The sequence below is a fragment of the Lissotriton vulgaris genome, chromosome 10, assembly GCF_964263255.1.
Source record: "Lissotriton vulgaris chromosome 10, aLisVul1.2, whole genome shotgun sequence".
Lineage (NCBI taxonomy): Eukaryota > Metazoa > Chordata > Amphibia > Caudata > Salamandridae > Lissotriton > Lissotriton vulgaris.
Genome location: NC_141698.1, coordinates 1000057630 through 1000077665, shown reverse-complemented (window position 1 = coordinate 1000077665; position 20036 = coordinate 1000057630). Strand labels below are relative to the sequence as shown.

At 51.6% G+C, this 20036-nt stretch overlaps 1 protein-coding gene across 3 annotated transcripts in view; it reads left to right on the top strand.

The window, feature by feature from the left end:
* Window positions 1–20036, top strand: part of PHKA1 (phosphorylase kinase regulatory subunit alpha 1) — a 1293387-nt gene that overhangs the window by 555300 nt on the left and 718051 nt on the right. For all 3 annotated transcript variants that reach the window (XM_086942009.1, XM_086942008.1, XM_086942010.1), the window contains exon 15: window positions 10057–10166. In XM_086942009.1, coding sequence (XP_086798135.1) covers window positions 10057–10166 — 110 coding nt within the window. The remainder of the gene's footprint in view (window positions 1–10056; window positions 10167–20036) is intronic.

Sequence of the window (20036 nt, the reverse complement as noted above, 5' to 3'; positions counted from 1 at the left end):
AGGACCATCACTTTATGGATCGTGCTCTGCATTAAAATCTGCTACACACTGGCCAAGAAGCAACTCCTGGAAGGTTTGTGGGCTCATTCTAATGGAGCCATGGCGGTTACACTGAATGCCTGTTCTGCATATTTGCTAGGCTGCTACAAGAGTGTCGCTCTATGCGTTCACGAAGCACTGCTTTCTGGACAGCCAGGTCCGTCGAAATGGGTATTTTGCCCACTCTGTCCTGCAGTACTTTTTGGTTTTGAGCTAGTCCACAGACCCACCTACTGGGAGGTACTGCTTTGGTATCTGTTCTAAAGCTGAGGAATCTGCGGTTTGAAGACTCTATCAGAAGAACAAGTTACTTACATTTGTTAAATCTCTTTCTGCTAGATACTTTATCTAACTGAAGATTGCTCACCGACCCTCCCACCCTCCTCGTTCTGTGAACTAGGATCTTTGAGGTCCTAAGTGTAGATAGCTGCACACTGGTCAAAGCCAATTTGCTGATGGGCTCGACAGGACATGGACAGCCTAGAAACCAACTGACATGACATGAGTGGGGCCTAAATATGGTTCCTTCTTCAATTTGAGGGGAATGACTTTACCGCAGAGTCGCATACCAGCATGCAGAAATGTTTCCAGATCCAGTCTGATTTCTGGACAATAATCAAAAGATGAGGAATCAATCAATCAAGGACTTGTAAAGCGTGGCAAATCACCCATGAGGCTCTCACGGCGGTAGAGTTGCTGCTTGTTTCATGGTAATCTTTTTATTCGAACAGCCAGGTCTTGAGTCCTTTCCTGAATTGCTGTGGCAATGGGGTGGTCGTGAGGTGCAGATGAAGGTCGTTCGAAGCTTTAGCCGCCAGGTGTGAGAAGGAGCACCCTTCGCTGTTGCTTTGGCAGGTGTCTGGTTTGTTGGTGTAATATCAAGCGTTTGTTTATGCAGGCTGTTCCATTGTTGTGCAGGGCTTTGTATGCATGGGTCTACATCTTGAACTTGCCTCTGTTCTGGATCGGGAACCAGTGTAGCTTCCTGAGGTGGGTTGTGGTGTGGGTACTTCTGGGGAGATTGAGGAGGAGTCTGGCTGCTGAGTGTTTTTATTATCTGTAGTCTCTTTAGGAGGTGTGCGGTGATTCCTATGTAAAGTGCATTCCCGTAGTACAGGTTGCTGGTGATGAGGTCCTGTGTAACTGTCCTTCTGGTGTTGGCTGGGAACCACTTAAAGCTCTTGCGGAGCATGCTTAGGGTGTGGAAACAGGCAGGTGAGACTGTGTCTACCTGTTTCTTCATGGAAAGCTTGCTGTCCAAAATTATGCCAAGGTTGCAGGCGTGGTCTGTTGGAGCAGGGGATGCAGCAAGTTCAGCAGGCCATCATGTTTCGTTTCATGGAGAGGTGTTGCTCCCAAACATGAGGACTTCCGTCTTGTCTGTGTTGAGATTGAGACAGTTGTCTTTCATCCAGTCCGCGAAGTTCATCAAACAGCTAGGGAATTTAGTTTGGGTGGTGGAGAGGTCTTCAGGCAATGATGAGCAGAGTGTTGGCGTAGGAGATGATGTTGAGTCAATGTGATATGATGGTGCTGGCCAGGTTGGGGTCATGTACGTTTTGAAGAGAGTGGGGCAAAGGGACGATCCTTGTGGGGCGCCTTAGATCTTCTTGGGTTCCAAGGTGAACAGTGGGAGACTCGTTCTATGGTTATTCCAGTGAGTTATGAGGCAATCTGGATTCCGATATGGTGGAGTCTATTGATCAAGATGCATTGGTATACCTTGTTGAAGGTGGCTGACATGTCCAGGAAGATGAGGGCTGCAGTTTTCCCGTAGTTCAGGAGGTCCCTGATGTCATTGGTGGCTGCGATCAGGGCTGCGTCTGTGCTGTGGTTGCCTCTGAATCCTGGTTGAGAGGGATACAGAAGGTTGTTGCATTCCAGGTCTTTAGTGAGTTTCTGGTTGATTTCCTTCTTGAGATCTTTTACTGGGAAGGGGAGAAGGGAGATTGGCCGGTAGTTATTTGGTTCTGCTGGGTCGGCAGGTGGTTTCTGCAGGAGGTGCTTCACTTCAGTGTGTTTCCAATCCTCAGGGAAGGATGCAGAGGTGATGAAGGTGCTCAGGACATACTTGAGCTCATCACCATTTGTCTTGCTTCCGAAGTTGAAGCGTGGTGAGGACAAGGGTCCGTGGGTGTACCCGAGTGCACGTAGTTCATGATGGAGATTGTGGCTTGAGTTGTGAGAGGGTCCCAGTGGGTGATCAGGTGTTCGGGGTTTGTGTTCGTAGGTGTGAGCAGGCTGAAGATGTCGGCCGCAGTGAGTTGGGGTTGGAAGTTTTCTTAGATGGCAGAGATGTCCCTTTTTGGTGGTGGGCGTGGTAAGGGTTCTAATGGTGCCCACCTTATCCACCTGTGGCCGTATAAGACCCTCCCTTATGTGGTAGCCCAAGAACCTAACAGAGTCAGTAGCAGGCATACATTTGCCAAGGTTAGCCGTGAGTCCCGATTGCCTTAAGCTATCCAATACTGCTCTTAGGTGGATGCCATGTTGTTCCCATGTGTGACTATGTATAACTAGGTCATCCATTATGCAGCTTCATATCCGTGGTGAGCCTGTAACACCATGTCCATCAGGCGCTGGAACCTGGCCGGTGCTCCATGAAGGCCGAAAGGCAGGACCTTGAACTGATACAGTCCCGATGTGGTGGAAAAAGCTGTCTTTTCCCGTGCTTCCAGGGTTAGGGCTATCTGCCAATATCCTTTTTTTCAAGTCCAGGGTGGTGAGGTATCTGGCTGTGCCCGGTTGTTCGATCATTTCATCCACCCAAGGCATAGGGTATGAGTAAAAGTGGGGTAGTGCGTTTAACTGACTGAAGTCCACACAGAACCGTACAGAGCCATTGGGTTTCTGCACCAGGACTATTGGGGAACACCAGGGACTGTGGGACTCCTCTATTATGTCGTTACATAGCATTTCTTCCACTTCCTTCTCCACCACCCTTCGTCTGGCTTCTGGGATGCAATAAGGGCGTAACCGAATGGGTTTAGCCCTGTTGGTTCTTATGTGGTGTTGGATCAGGGGTGTCATGCCTGGCTGTGCGGAGGACATGTCTCTATATGTGTCTACCAGGGTGAGGAGTGTCTCTCTTTGGGTCTGACTCAACTGCTGCCCCATGGGGACCTCTTCGATGCTTGGGTTCTCTTTGTGGGGCGGAAAGGGGATGGCTAAGGACTGACTGTCTGTTATCAGTAGGGCAGTGGATGGTGCTGTCTCGGGGGTCATGTCTTCCTCCCACTTCTTCAGAAGATTCACATGGTAGATTTGCCCAGCCCTCCCGGTATGCAGAACTGCCACCCGATAGGTGACATGGGTTACCCTGTCTGTGATATTAAAGGGGCCTTGCCATCTCGCCAGTAGTTTGTTGTCAGACGAAGGCAGGAGGAGAAGGACCTTGTCTCCCACCTGAAAGATTCTCCGCTTTGACTGACAATCGTATGTCTTTTTCTGCTTCTCTTGAGCTGCCTCTAGGTTTTCTCTACCTCCTCCCACAGAGTAGCCAGTCTGTTCTTAAGGTGAGTGGCGTACTCCAAGAGTCCCTTCCCTTCATCCTCCTCGCCCTCCCACCGTTCGGAAGCCATGTCCAACAGGGTGTGTGGTTTCCGACCAAACACCAGCTCAAATGGACTAAAGCCGGTTGAGGATTGGGTGTGGGTATGGATGGCGAAAAGAGTGAGAGGTAGTTATCTGTACCAGTCCCTGCCAGACACTGACACAGTCCTCTTCAGGATTTCTTGATGGTGCGATTGTAGCGCTCCACCAAGTCGTCTGTCTGAGAGTGGTATACAGAGGTCCGTATTTGTCATGCCCCCAATAGTTGACAGATCTGGGCCATGAGTTTGGACATAAAGGGAGTACCCTGGTCTGTTAGCAGCTCCCTTGGAAAACCCACTTGGCTGAAAAATCCCAGCATTGCCTGGGCTACGTTGCTGGTTGTCATACTGGAAAGCGGTATTGCCTCGGGGTACTTGGTCGTGTAGTCCACCAACACCAGTATGTATTGATACCCCTGTGCGGAGGTGACCCAGGGCCCCACAAGGTCAATACCAACCCTGGAAAATGGAGGATCGACGATAGGGAGAGGACATAGGGGCGCCCGGGGTACATGAGCGAGATTAACTCGTTGACAGAGTGGAGAAGCAGCGCAAAGCGTCTGTTGTTTGAGAAGCCCCCCGGCAATTAGAAGTGGCGTAGGAGATACTATTCAGTCTTTTCCCGTCCGTAATGACCCACCGCCTGGTTGTGGGCTAAGTGGAGGACCTGTTGCCTAAAGGAATAGGGAACCAATAACTGTCTCATTGTTCCGGTGTCCTTCTTCACCCGTCTATACAACAACCTCTTTGATAGGTAGAAACAGGGGCCTATCGGGTCGTCCTCCTCGGGTACTGTCCGGGACCAGGCATTTCCCAAAGTCGGTCTGAGCAGCTCTGAAGCTACGTCGTGTCCCCATATCACCGTCTGTAACAGAGGAGGTAGAAGGGTTGTTAGCCAGCCTGTTTAACACCACCACCTAAATATGTTTTTTCTTGGCGCTGCGTGTTTTCTTTTCCCTGAACCTACACCTTGATACTTCCTCTGCATAAAAGGCGGCTTCCTTCAGGCAGTCAAGTTCTTCCTTCTCCCCAATGGCCTGAGATAGGAGTGTGCGAAAGCCGACAGTCAGTTCCTACAATCATTTCCTCCACTAACTTGGGTATGACCCTTACTTTCATGTTCTCCTCCTCACCCTTCTCCCCGAACACTACCTTGGCTACAGGGTACACCTTTTAGTCTCCGTGGACACACGTGATGGCCACTCTCTCCCCTTCCTTCCACTGATGGGTTAAGACCCTCTCCTGTGTGATCACTGAATGATAACATCTGGAGTCACTAAGGGCATTGGTGGGGGCGCCATTCACAACCAGACTTGGGTGGTAGGCCCTATTCTTGTCACCAACCAAAAGCACACTGCCTTTGTTGTACCCCACCTTCATAGGTTCTGTAGTATTATGCCTCTGGGGGCATGTACGTGCTATATGACCCCACTCTGCACTATAGAAGCACTGGGGCCCTGGGCCCCCTTCCTTCGGAGTGGAACGGGGAAGAAAGCGGGGCTCAATAAGGGGTCTAGGTTGGGGAGCAGTGGGACCAGTCACTGGGTGTCTCCATCTTGGTGCTGCAGCCATAGGTGGTCTGGCCATGAGTGGACGGCCTTCTGGGGCTCTTTGGTGGGCACAGGCGAAGTCAATGGCATTGGTGACTGTAACATTGGGGTATTGCTTTACCCATTCCCTGGGTAGCGCTTGGCAGCCCTTCCAGGAATTGCTCCTGAAGGATTTTGTCCATCACCTCCTCCATACTGGAGGTATGGGGTTGTACCCATCGGTTGGCCAGGTCTTGCAGCCTATAGAACAGGTCTCTAGGGTTGTCTTGAGGCAACCACTTTTCTTTTCCAAATGTTCTTTCGATAATGCTCCTGTTCACAACCAAGTTTGTTCCTGCTGGGTTAGCTGCCTGATAGGCCGTTTGTAGTTCTTCCGACAAAAAGGGAGAAATATACTGCCCTCAGCGTTTGAAAGGCCACTGTACGGTGCCGGCAATGTGCTCAAAGTTAGTGAAAGAAATGTCTGGGTCTTCTCCAGGTTGATACTTCTGGAGGACAGAGCTGGGCACATTGGGGTGGACTTTGCTGCTGGCAATGGTTTCCGTCAAGCGCTGGATAACAGCGTCCTGCACCACTTGATTCTGTGCAATCAGGCCAGCTTGAGCCTGAAGAGCCTCCTGCAAATGCTCCCGATCTTTCTTGGCCTCGTTGTTTGTCTTTCCACCACTAGCTGGAGATGCCGCTGTCCCTCAGCTAGTTGCTTTAACATGTCGTCCAAGCTAATGGTTTGAGACATGGTTTTGCCACGTGACGGGGGATGGTATGGCTATCCCACTTCTGACACCACTTGTCATGTAATAAAACAGCGCTGGACATCCGATGTGAGGGGGACCCACCCCATGAGGAAGGGACTTTGCGGGGAGGGATGCACTTCTCTCTCCCTTTTTGTGTCCATTTGTGTTGTTCCCGATCGGTCTCAAACGTTTCAGCCGGTACCTCCCAGAGAACTCTTCTGCCCTCCCTGCCCTGTTATCTCCACAGGACACCTAGTCAGGCAGACAACCAACACTGCACCAGTTACCACCCCACACACACCACCTTAGTAAACCCTTGACTGTACGGGCAACTTGCCTGCGACCGTGACCCTGTAAAGGGGTCACAGTCGCTTCATCCTTAGGGCCTTCCCGCAGGTCGACCTCGCTCTAACCCGGCTGGTCTCATTCCAGGGGCTGGCGTCTTTTCCTCCCGGCCGCCTGCTTTCGTGTATTCTTCCGTCTCCATGGTCGTCACCTTTGTCTTCCCTGTCTCTTCCTCCTCGACGCTGCATTTGCCTCTCTCCTCCTCCTGAACTCCCGCATCTTCTTCCGGGTCCTGGGTCCGCATCCCGATGGCCGGTAGCGAGAACTCTGTGATGCCCCGGGTCCCCCAGGTGCCGCCCTGTCTGTGCTCCGTCACAGCAGGGTTCAGCCAGGTCTCTTTGAGGAGGATGACATCTGGGGTGAGGCATGAGGTCATGTTCCAGATTTCTGTTGTGTGTTTGGCTAGCGATCGGGTGTTGAGTAGGATGCACTGGAGTTCTACTGTGGTCTTCGTCTGCAAGGTGGATGCAGTAGTGTTTGTGGTGTCTCTGGCATTGTTGGTTGCTCCGGTGGTGTAGGAGAAGAAGCAGCGCCGACAGGTGAAAGGCCCTACCTTTGATTGTGGATATGCAATGCCGCAGTTGTTGTGGTGTCTGGGGTCCAAGGCTCTGAGCTCTGTGGTGGGGTATTTGTGGGTGAATGGAGGATCTTATGTTCCTGGTGTTGGGCGCTGTCCAGGAATGGATGGGCACAGGTGGGCAGTCCTTAGGTGTGCAAGCGGCACATTCACTGCGCGGTCGCGCTGCGACCTCCAATACGTAGGTACTGGGAAGTAGGCGGAGCTGGTGGGAGGGAGAAAAATCAGCAGAAAGCGCGTGGGCGGCGGTAGAGCAGGAAGGAAATAAACTGAATCATAAGAGGCAAAGCAATCCCAAAACAAAACAAAATGAGGCAGCCGATATAGAGGCATCAAGGGAAGCAGACAGCCGGAAGCTAGCGGGAGGAGCAAGATGCAAATAAACTCAATCACAGGAGGCAAAGCAATCCCATTACAGAACATGAGACAACAATCACAAACAGCAAGGTGGCCGGACATGAGGACCTGCTTAATGGGTTCGCGCTGTGACCTCCATTAAGTAGCACCTGGGGGTGGGCGAAGCATGTGGGAGGTAGAAAAATCACCAGGAAACAACTGGGCGGCGGGGGAGCAGGAAGCAAATAAACTCATTCAAAAGAGGCACAGCAATCCCAAAGCAACATGATGCGTCAAGGGGAACAGGCACGAGGACCTGCTCAATGGTGTCACTGCGACTTCCGTTAAGTAGGTTCTGGGAGGTGGGCGGGAGAAAGATTGTCAGGAAGACAGCTGGCCGTCTGGAGAGCAGGAAGCAAATGAACTGAATCACAAGAGGCAAAGCAACCCCACAACAAAATGAGGCAGCAATCGGGGGCAGTAAGGGGAGCAGACACAAGGACCTGCTCAATGGGGTAGCGTTGTGACCTCCATTAAATAGGTCCTGGGAGGTGTGCAGGGCCAGTGGGAGGGAGAAAAATCGGCAGAGGGAGCAGGAAGCAAAGAAACCGAATCACAAGAGGAAAAAAAAATCCTAAATCAAAACAAAATGAGACAGCAATCACAGACAGCAAGGGAAGTGGACATGAGAACCGCCGGAATTCAACGGTAGACAGGGCATCTACAAGAAAGAGCGAATGTAAGTAACTTTTTCTCCATTGCTAGACTCCTGAGTGTTTGTTCTTCATACCCTGCATCATTTTCCTTCCAGAAACAAAACCATCTTCTTCCTCAACTTCTATTTTAGAACATGAGTATAATGATCTCCCAGTGCTGTCTCATTGTTTTCTCGTAAGCCTATAGAAGGAATAGTAGTGCTAGAGACTAGTGGAAAGCTTTCTTATCTGTTTCACGTGAATCTTTATGAAGGGTGTGTTCAGTCTCACATTTCTACTAAGCAAACTCTGGCTTCTCCATTGTCCCCAAACCAGTAGTGTTCTTTGGCTATTTGTTTTCCTCTTCCCTTACTCTGAGCTGTAGTAGTAGTAATTTAAGCACTGAAATATTTTTCAGTTGTTAATCCAAGGTATTAACTGCAACAACAAAATGCTGAATGGAATGCTTAAAATAATCTCAGCGACTGGCAATTGCTCGGGCCGCTTCAAGTCCATTTTACCCCACTTCGCCATGCTAGACAAATCAATACTCACCTTGCTGCTCATGGGAACAGTCCAGTCTGAACTCCAAGCGAGGCTCCCTCAAGAAGAGACCATAATCAACTTCATACTGGTTTTGCCTTAGTAGCGGCTGATCAGTACCCTGTAGCTGTAGCTTGAGTCCTATAGCACAGTGAGCACTGGCCCCACTCCTGGGAATACCCATAGCCAAAGGTCCTTAGAGCTCCAGTTGGTAAAGTCATCAGACCTCCGTCCAGTGTGGTACAGGCAATGTCACCTTTTTCTAGCTAGGCTCGGTTCCTTTGAACATCTTAACAACCAACGTGCTTTCAAGATGCCAGGGCCTCAAGTTAGTTTAGTCTTGAAATCAGATGTTCTGTAAACACAGACTGGATTCAGAAAAGTACCGGTATACATTTCCCACTCTCCAGCACCACAGGCAGATCCCAGGACTCTTCAAAGCTGTGTACGGGCTGTGAAGTGCAAACACTTATTTATTGGATGTAGAGCACCAGCTCCATTTCCCAGATGTCTTTTTGAAGCCAGAAAGAATGACAAGTCCGGGAGATGCTAGCAGGGCAATCAACTACAGGCCCATCCATACCTGTAAGTGGCCACCTTTCACCATGACAATTTATCTTCAGTGCGTTACCATTTTATTATTTTAATATTTTGAGGTTGACAAGAAGCCTGTGTGGTAAAGTCTGCAACTCAGTTGTACTAGGATGAAAGTAGTTGATTTAAAAAATTACACCGCTTATGATACAGGATGCATTTATTCAGTGTTGTAGTATATTAAATGTTTCATATTGAGAAAAGTTGGTCTTTTGTTCGCTGAATAAATTAAAGAAGAACGTAAGTCACACGAGTAGGAATATTTGCTCATACAACATCTTATAGCTAATAATAAGACCTGCATTGTTCAATGTAGAAATTGTTTTAAAAAGTAGTCTTGGATGTTGAGAGCTTCGTATTGTCGCAATTAAATTGAAAGGAACTACGAATGGATGTTTCTTTGCTTTACTAACTTGAGAGAAAATTTAGAAGATGTGATTTATAAACCTAGCTAACTAGAGAGATTGTAAGTGGTGATGGCCATCCGAGTGATAGTCAAAGAGAAATATGAATGTTGTTGCAAGTTTAAACGAAGCGATAAGGTTACTAATTTGACTAGGTTGCCATTGAAACTTAACGAGTGCTAGCCAGTGCTAGAGTTTACACACAAGCGCAGTGATAATGCGGAGCCGGGACTATCATGTGTCTAAGAGTAAATCATGCTGATTTGATGCCTCTGAAGAAGAGTGTCCAAGAAAATGAATGTTGAAATGTTGATCTTCAATAATGTCCTGTTGCAAGTGGTCCTTGGTGCCATGATGTTACAACCTTGTAGCCCTGAAAATAAAAAGTGATTATTGACATACATCAGAGTAGTGTTCACAGGCTTCAAAAGAATGAAAGGTCAAATGATCTCCAATGGGATATGAATTTTGAATTACACAAAGATCTTTATTTAATACACTGAGGCACCAGATTGACTTCCTAGATTATTTCTCCAAATAAATAATCAGTCTGTGTCCTCCTTACTATTGCATGTCCATTGGCTCGTATAGTTTCAAAGTGCAAAATGTGTCCTTACTGTTTTTTACCTTCTGACTTCTCTCACAGGGCGAAACAAGAGAATGAACCTAACTGGGCGGCCTTACAGACATATGGGAGTCCTTGGAACCTCGAAACTGTATGACATCCGGAAGAATATCTTTGCATTTACTCCTCAGGTAAGGAAAGGTTGAGCACTTTGAGGTTACTATGTATGCCATAATTAGCAACAGTCTTGCAAGAGGTGGTCTGAGACAATGATGTAACTTACCTTCTTTATAGTATTAAATCTTTTTTATTGAGCAATAAACAAGCGCAATGCACCTCCCAAAGTCATCTACGCCGACCCACATAGGAGGCGGCCTAAGACAGAGCCACTGCGTACTCATGACTAACTGACTCAACGGCCAGCACAATTAACACAGCAAGCCGCCTACAACCCATTCGGGCCGGCCGCGTCAAAAGAGGTGCCATGGAGGTGCAAGCAGAGCCAATAAAAAATGCGAGAACGAACAGGAAACCCCAACAAAGGATAAAACAACCCCAGTGGTCCCCCCCACCTCCCGCTCCCTCCCCTCTCCTTGTCCATCAGTCGAGCATAGGGTTAACAGTCCATCACTGACTCTCTACGAGTCAGGCGGTACGGCGTGTGCTGGGCCTCTGCGCCTGTGTGAGTGTGTCTTAGGCTCTGGGAGTGGGGTGTCTGCAAGTCGTAGCAGCCGTAGATAACGGGGACAGCTCAATTCCCTGAATTCCCCGGTCAGCAAGGTCAGAAAAGGCTGCCATAGTGCTGCAAAGTCCGCTCCCCTCCCCGCCGTGGCTAATGACAGTTTTTCCATCCCCAGAATCGCCCAGAGACGATGCAGCCATCCCAGTTGTTGCGGGGCCTGGACAGCTCTCCAGTGGGCCAAAATGTTCTGAACTGCCGCCCCCAGAGCCAGTGCAATCAGCTTCCCTCTCCAGGATTTCAAGGGGTACATGAGAGCGTTAGGAAGGCCCAGTAGAATGTATGATGGGAATCGAGGGAGCTGCGTGTCTAGATGAGTCTATTAGATCAAGAATGGGGGTCCAGTAGGGACGGAGTCTATCACAGCTCCACAGCAGATGTTCCAACGTCCCAAGTTCCCCGCAACCCCTCCAGCAGCGATCGCTGACTTGGGAATCCCACCGGTGCAACCTCTCGGGTGTATGATACCAGTATGTGGCGACTTTGGTCATTGTTTCAATGAGACCCGTATGGTGTGCTGAGTGCCTGGCCCTGTAATATACTCCCTCCCATTCCTTCAACGTGAGTTGGCGCCACAGGTCTTTCTCCCATCTAGCCCTCCCCACGTTGTATGTGTGAACGTTGGTGAGGAGTAAGTGTTGGTAGAGGTCTGAGATTAATTTTTTGTCTGATGTGCGGGTCAGCAGCCACCTCTCATAGGGTGTGAGGTGTCGTTGTGCTCCGGGCTGGATCGAGGGGTGAAGAACCCAATGTCGCACCTGCAGGTACTGTAGGCGATCCGTCTCGGCAACGCCGTAGTCCTCTTTCACTTTATGGAACGGGAGGATACCTTTGAGGTCAAACATGTGTCCCACATCCCTGCAGGGGGTCGCTCTCCACGCCGCATATGCCCTAGAGTCCAGACCCGGTGTGAAGTCTGGGTTATCGAATATCGGAGTCTTCGGCGAGGGAAAGGTGGTCAGCCCTCTGGCCACGGCCACTCTGTCCCACACCTCGAGGACCGTGCTCGTGACCTTTGAGGCATACAGGTTGGGGGGGTCTAAGACACCGTGGCAGGAAAGGGACACCCTCGAGTGGGCGGCCGGCCACCGCCTGATCTTGAAAGAGCCAGTGTCTGCCGGACTCTAGTTGATGCCATTCCACTAGCGTGCGCAATTGTGTCGCCTGGAAATAGAATGTGAGGTCGGGGATGCCAACACCACCATGGTCAGGTGGCAAAACAGCAATAGTGTGCTTAAACCGCGGGCGTCGGCCGTTCCAGACAAACCGTGCTAATTCCGACTGTGTTTTCTGAAGCCACCCCGCCGGTGGCCGCAAGGGAAGTGTTTGGAACAAGTATAGAATCTGGGGCAGCAGAGTCATTTTAATGGCCGCGATCCGGCCGAGCCAGGACAGAGTGAGGCGTTTCCAACGCCGTAGCTGGTCTCGGAGTTTCTTGCTGAGTTTCGTGTAGTTGGTCTCCGTGGTGCCCTGCACCGTCGGGGCTAGAAGGACACCCAGGTAGGGGATGGAGGCGTCGGACCACTGCACATTGAACTCTGCTTTGGCCTCTTCCAGAGTCTCCGGTAGCAACGAAATATTCAGGGCCTCCGATTTCACCACGTTTATCTTGAAGCCCGACGCCAGTGCGAAAGTGTGGAGTTCCGCAAAGAGCGCCCGCAGCGACTGCATCGGATTGGTGAGAGACAACAGGATATCGTCCGCGTACAGACTAATCTTGTGCGTGTCTCCGCCAAAGGGAATGCCAGAGATGAGTTTGTGGTGCCGCACTCGCTGCGCCAGCGGCTCCATATAGAGCGCGAACAGGAGGGGAGAGAGTGGGCAACCCTGCCGGGTTCCTCTGCCGATTTCAAATCATGGGGAAGTGTGGCCATTAACTCCCACCGCTGCATTGGGTCGGCGATAGCAATTAAATATACGGTGGCGAAGGACTTCTCCGAACCCAAAGTGCTGTAGCACCCGGTCGAGGTAGGGCCAGTGCACTCTATCGAATGCCTTTTCCGCATCGATAGTGAGGAGCATACAGCCCGGTCTCGTACGTGATCCAGCCTCGATGAGATGGAGGACCCGCCGGGTATTGTCGCTAGTCTGCCTTTGTGGGATGAAGCCCGACTGGTCAGGCTCCACCAGTTGCTGCATATAGGGTGCTAGGCGACTTGCAAGAATGCCGGTGTAGAGCTTCAGATCTACGTTCATTAAGGAGATAGGCCGGTATGAGCTGCAGTTGGTCGGGTCGCGCCCGGGTTTAGGGATCACAGAGATGGCCGCTTCTAGTAAGTCAGGAGGGATGGCGCCGGGCTGATCAAACGTGTTAAAAAGGTCACGCAGTATAGGCCCTTGGGATTTCCCCACCTTAAGGCGGGATATCGCCGAGATGACCTCCTCAAGGCCGATGGGCCGATCCAGGAAGTCCGCTTGCGTCTGGTTTAGGGAGGGAAGCGCCGCGCCTCGCAGGTAGTCCAGGCCGACTTGTGGGTCGAGGCAGTCCGCATCATAGAGGGCGGCGTAGTAATTACCGAAAGCTGCAGCTATGGCTGCATCCTCTGTGACTAGGGTACCCTGGGCGGATTGGAGGGAGCGTACTTGCTGCCTCTGGTTCTGTTCCTGTAGTCTGCTCGCCAAGAGCTTCCCACAGCGGTCACCCCCGGTATAGTATGCATGCTTGAGGCGCATGGCAGCGTATTCGGCCACATCTTGATCCAGGGCAGCCAGCATCTTCCTTTCGATGCACAGCTGGCGCCACGCCCGCGCAGCCCCGGTGCGCTGGTGCATCTGCTCCAGTTCTGCTACACGTTGAGTGAGTTCGGCTCTTTTCAGTGCTCTTTCCTTGTTGTTAGCGGCAGCGATCGTTATGATCTCCCCGCGGAGGACCGCTTTGAGGGCCGCCCATTGTGTGGTTTTAGCTGTGTCCCCATTTGCGTTGTGCGTCAAAAATTGAGCGATCGCTGCTTTGAGTCGTTCCTGTGTGGAAGGGACCTGTAAAAGCCCATCCCGTAATCTCCAGTGCCTTTGAGGTCTCGGCGTGGCCGCTACATGGAAGGTCGCCACCACCGGCGAATGGTCAGATAATGAGGCTGGGAGTATCTCTACGTCCTGAGCCTGTGCGGTCAGTTGGGAGGAGCACAAAAAATAGTCCAGCCGCGCATAGGTCTTGTGGGCTGCCGAATAGTATGTGTATGCTGTCGCATGCGGGTGCGAGTCCCTACACAGATCTGTGAAGCCTAGATCTGAAATGTGTGCATGTCCTGATGTCGAGAATGCCCCAACTTGGCCGAATCTCTGGCCGGAGCGGTCTGCTGTGTTGTGAAGCACTAAATTGAGATCCCCACCGAGTAGTAAGTGTGGGTGCGTGGTAGCCGTGGCCGCCTCTAAGGCTGTGTGTAAAAATTTCTCCTGGCCCTCATTCGGTGCGTAAACAGTGCCCACTAGTAATGTCTGGCCCGCTACATGAAAGCTGTGGACGAGGAGCCGCCCCTTAATCTCAGCCTCCTTCTGCAAGACCCTCCCCTCAAAGGATTTGGCTACCAATATCGCTACTCCCGCTACCTTTTTGTGAGCAGATGAGAAAAACTGCCAAGGGAAGGAGCGTGACTTAAGTCTATGATGAATAGGTCCGGGAGGACAAGAGTGGGTAGCGAGTATTCAATAAACGCTAAGGAGCAAAAGCTGTAGGTATAGGTAGAAACAGTTATTTATTTGATCTTTTCTTTTTTTGAATATACATAAATACTTGTACTTATACTGTATTTTCAGGTGCTCAGGTGAATAGTATGGTGCAGGACGTGACAAAAGTGAACAAAGTGAACGGACTGTCACACAACAACAAACAAGGTTAAAAAACAATTATATACAATAGAGAGAGTAAAAATCCTTGGGTATGTCGACGGCGTTTCGATCTATGTAACTTTAGATCATCATCAGGACTGATGAGCTTCCTGAAACTTGCCAAGGCATTTTCAGACAAGGATGATATTTGTATACTTTAGTTGAAGGTTGCTTACTGGAGAGAATACAGTGGTTAAAGAAAATCTTCTCTCAATTAGGTAATCCAAGTAGCGCTCTGTCACTTTAATTTAGACAAGGGTCCTACATGGATTAAATGTTGTAGCAGGGCGAGTGAAATTGTTTGTTCCTTATCCTCGCTATGGAAATTTCAATTACCAGCGCCTAAAAAAAGTTCGATTTCGGCGTTATTTGAAGCAGGTAGGGGGTCTGCTAAAGCGCGTTCGTCGCTATGCATTTAATGAGTTTTGGCGCCTGAAAATTAGTTTTGGCGCGGTCGCGGGGCAGGTTGGGGGTCCGAGTCTCTCACCAGCCGTTACTCCAGTAATAACGCCGAAATCGAACTTTTTTTAGGCGCTGGTAATTGAAATTTCCATAGCGAGGATAAGGAACAAACAATTTCACTCGCCCTGCTACAACATTTAATCCATGTAGGACCCTCGTCTAAATTAAAGTGACAGAGCGCTACTTGGATTACCTAATTGAGAGAAGATTTTCTTTAACCACTGTATTCTCTCCAGTAAGCAACCTTCAACTAAAGTATACAAATATCATCCTTGTCTGAAAATGCCTTGGCAAGTTTCAGGAAGCTCATCAGTCCTGATGATGATCTAAAGTTACATAGATCGAAACGCCGTCGACATACCCAAGGATTTTTACTCTCTCTATTGTATATAATTGTTTTTTAACCTTGTTTGTTGTTGTGTGACAGTCCGTTCACTTTGTTCACTTTTGTCACGTCCTGCACCATACTATTCACCTGAGCACCTGAAAATACAGTATAAGTACAAGTATTTATGTATATTCAAAAAAAGAAAAGATCAAATAAATAACTGTTTCTACCTATACCTACAGCTTTTGCTCCTTAGCGTTTATTGAATACTCGCTACCCACTCTTGTCCTCCCGGACCTATTCAGGCCAAAAACAGAACCATTGTATTTGAAAAAGCATCATTCCACCCCAGGTTCTAATAAGTGGGGTTCCCTTGTTTATAAAAAACATTAAGTCTATGATGGTCCTTAGATACTAGGTGTGTCTCTTGCAGGAGGCAAATGTCAGCTTTCGAGTGTTCCAGGAAGGACAGTATCGCCTTGCGCTTTACCGGGTTGTTAAGGCCCCGTACGTTAAGCGTGAGCACGGTCAAGCGGTGCGTCATGGTGGGCGCATTGCAAAGTCAGCTAAGCCCAGCACCTGTTCTGCGTGTATCAGTGGTAGGACACCCCTTCGTCCGACGCGAGTCTGTCTGCAGAACCAAATTGCAAGGTCAAAATCCCCTGGACAAGGAGAACCCCCTCCCCTCCCTCCCTACCCGAACTTCCGCAACTCCCCCCCCCCCCCCCACACCCCCCACCCCCCATCTCTCCCCCCACCCCTTAGTCCCAACTGTGAAAAAGTCTTGGTCAAACATAGTCCCGGGTCCAGTCAGCAGTCCATCTGGACCCGTGGTAGAGTGTATCCGTGATGGGTAGGCAATGGCAACGGCAACCCGTAGGCTCCCCACCCCCGCCCCCGCCCCCATGCCGCTTAGTGGCCATGCTCCACAAAGCTTTGACTGCCATGTCTCATGGCCCGCTGGCTGTGTCTTTGGACACCTCTTGAATGGCGGCCGCATGTTCCAGGGCTACTGTTTCGGGGTCCGGCCTGTTAATCATCTTCTTCTGGAGTTTGTGACGCACCCTTTGCCAGCCCTGTCTGTCGCCCGGCAGAGGCATTGACAATGAAGGGGCCGTCCCGGAGTCGTCTCCTGACTCCTCTTCCTCGTGCGAGATGCCCAGTAGATCACAAGTGTCTCTCAGGGATCTAAGTTGCTGCAGGGATCCATTCCACTTAAAAATGCTGCGGAATGGGTGTCCCCAGGAGTATGGAACCCCTTTCTCCCGCAAGAAGGCCGTGACCGTCTTAAAAGCTCGTCTCTTTTGAAGGGTGATTGCAGACAGGTCCTGGAAAAGTTCCACTGTCTGTCCACGGTATATAGTTGGTTGGTGTTGTCGGGCAGCTTTCATGATGCGTTCCTTGAGAAGGAAGTCCTGGAGGTAGGCGAGGATGTCCGGTGGGGGGTTGGACGCCCGTCTAGGGAGGCCTACTCTGTGCGCCCTTTCAATCCTAATCTCGAAGTCGTCCGGCTCTCCCAGTATGTCCCTGAATAGGCCTTGCAGGTAAGCCGTCACATCTTCCCCCTCCGCCTTTGAGGGTACGTTCCGGACGCGTATGTTATTGCGCCTCGAGCGGTTCTCTAGGTCCTCAGTTTGGGTCTGTAGGTCTTTTTGTTGCTCCTGGAGTCTAATAATCTCCTGCTGCAGGATATGCACCTCCTCGACCCTGGCAGCTACCCGCTCCCCTAGCTCATCCATGTCTTTCCTCAGTTCTTTGTACCCACCCGCCATTTCCTGCTTCAGTGTTTGGATGTCATCTCTGAGGGAAGCGAATAATGTTTCCATGAATGACTTCGTAGCTGGCGCTTCACCGTCCACACGATCGCCCAGTTTAGGCTGTGCGTTCTGTGCTGGTTTGTCAGGACTCTTGTCCACCTTGGCCAAACCCTTCGCCAGCATGTCCGTGATAGTGCGGCCCGCGCAGCGGTTGGTGGATGACATGGCCGAGTCGCAGCCCGGGGTCTAGGGTTCCCGGGGTTCGAAGCCGTCCGGGGGTTCTCGGTGTCCACTCCGGGGTTATCAGGGGATCGGTCTGCTCCTCACTTCCCCACCTCCGTGGGTGGCAGACTGAGCCGTCTGATCTGTCCGCCGCTGCGTCTGGGTAGGTCGGGGTAAGTGGATGGCCGCACCGCGGTGGCACGTGTAGCAGAGAACCCAATCACCACACCTCAGCCGGGTGCGTCGCTCTTCGGGGCCTAGCGGCTGCGGCTGTAGGTAGCCCGTGGTCTTCAGACCGGTCGTGCTGCTGCGCAGGTGCTCTATAATGCCCGGTGCCTCTCACTCACCACTCCAGCTAGTGTTCTTCGCTGCTGCGCAGTATGGCGGGGCCTGTCAGGGCCCTGCGCTCAGCGCCTCCGTGTCGCACCTGGGCACGCCTCCTATGGGCCTCAACCTTGCCAACGGCGCCGACGTGACTGCCCCACCACTCCGGCTGCACGGGGTGGGGGTCACGACGTGATGGACGCCTCGAATCTCGGCGGTCTCCCGGGCAGTCCCCCTGATCTAGGACCCGGCCACGGGGCTCTCCGTGTGACAGGCCGGAGAGCCGGGCCCTCGAGTTGGTGGCACGGGGCTCCCCACGCCTCCCCCTAGAGCTCTCCTTTGCGGGCTGCAGCCCGGTCCGCCAAAAGTCTATGGTGTCACACACCGGGGGCTCGATGGTGCCCCCCGAGCCTCCCACTGACCGCTCCCGCCAAAGCTCCTCACCTCCACGTCTCGGCGTTGGTAGCCGCCCGGTCCTCTCTGCTGCCGGCCGTCGCGCCGCAGATGGCGCCAACTCGTCTGCTTCACCGGTTAATCCACTGGGGGCCAAGGTATCACGGAGCTCCGGGACCTCTCCGTCATGCCTGGAGCTGCACGGCGCCGTGTCCGACCCCTGGGCCTGCGGGGTCTCGCAGCATCGTAGGCCCAAAGAGCCGGGGCCTGGATTTGCCTCTGCCGGACTGGCAGGGGGAAGGCGGGGCAGGCTCGAGCACTAGGGTCCGGGCTGGAAGACGGAGGGTCCGAATCTCGGGCACAGCTCCCAGCCCAGGGATGGGACCATCGATTCACGGGCCGGTGTCCGCTGTGGACCAGTTGGCGTTCGTCCAGCGCGAGCTGCAGGGCGGCATCAGGGCAGCGCTGGTTCGCGCGTCGCGGAGTCCGCCATTTCCTCGCTCCGCGGTCTGGGTCAGTTTCGCCGTCGGCGCCGTGAGCTCGGTCGGATCGGCTCCGGAATTGCTCTGGCGAGGTGGATCGCGACCGCGGCCACCTGATTGTCAGTGCTGTGGTCGCAGGGTCCAAATTTATCGCTGTTTAAGGCCGATGGCGGGAGCCGGGGCAGGGAGCCTCAGAGACCTGCGTGCGTTCAGGTCGCCATCTTGGCCACGCCCCCCAACTTACCTTCTTTTAAAAATATTTTTGTAAATTATTTTGATTTTTTTCTGTAACACAGTTGTAAATATTCATTTCCATAGCATAGTATTTGTCCTGTACAGTTCCTTATCCAAAATGTAATTACACATAAGCAATTATGAATCTGCGTCATACACTTGCGGAGTTGGATTGGAGAAGGAAAGAAGCGAGGAAATGGTGGTGAAATATAGTGGGAGAAATGTGCAGAGCAGGAGGTTCCTCTCGACCTATGGGCCTGAAGGCATGACAATGTGCTGATACTCTTTTTTGTCATCCATCCCAGTCTATCATCTAGCCGCCCCAAATCTTGGATTTTTCGGACAGTATTAAGCCTCGTAAACCACCCTTTCCATTGCCATATATAGGTCCATCCCAATCCCCCATCCCCTGTATCATTGGGAGTATCACACTTCTAGACGAGTGGGAGGCAATTGCGCCCCCATTAACAGTTGCACAGCAACACCCTTCAGTATTTAACAGGCCCAGGTAAAGGAAATTCCTTTGGCTCCGGCCCCAGCGCAACTGCCTCCTGGTGGACCCTGGTCCGAACAGGCATCGGTCTTGCCTCCACACCGACCTACCCCGGCACTGCTTCTGACGCCGAGGTCTCCGGCACCCGCCGGTGGTGCCTCCCTCATCCTCATTCCATACGATACGGAGCCAGTCTGGTGTCCTGCAGCTTCCGACAGTGACGGTCAAAACAAATGTCTTGAAATAGGTCCTGCAGCCTGGTGTCTCCTCATCGGAACCCTTGCTGCCTTTTAATGAGGCCTTAATGGACGTTCTTCTGAATACCTGATCCAAACCCAGCACTGGGGCTCCTGGAAATACGATTGCCCGCCGCCATCGCCCAGCACCGGCGACCCAGTTTTCCTCTCTGCCCAACCCCCAAAGCTTGGTGGTCCAGGCTTCCACTTCCTATTGTGCGTTCCCTTCCGCCCCTCCAAACAGTGAATCTAAATGGCTGGAGACCTTTGGGAAGAAAATGTTCTCTTCAGTCAGCCTTGCATTGCGGTCGGGGAACACTGCATGCCTTTTGGGCCGTTACTCTAATTCTTTATGGGCTATGGTTGCGCAGGTGCTGCCTAGGGTCTCGAAGGAGGTCTGGATCCTGCTCCCCAAGCAATATCTGACGGGAGAGATGCAGGAAAGTTCGCCATTCGCTGTGGCTTGGACACGACAGACTCACTGGGTAGACCGATTTCTTTGATGGTGGCCATCAGGCACCACGCCTGGCTGAGGACGTCTGGCTTTTTGGGGGATGTCCAGGCAA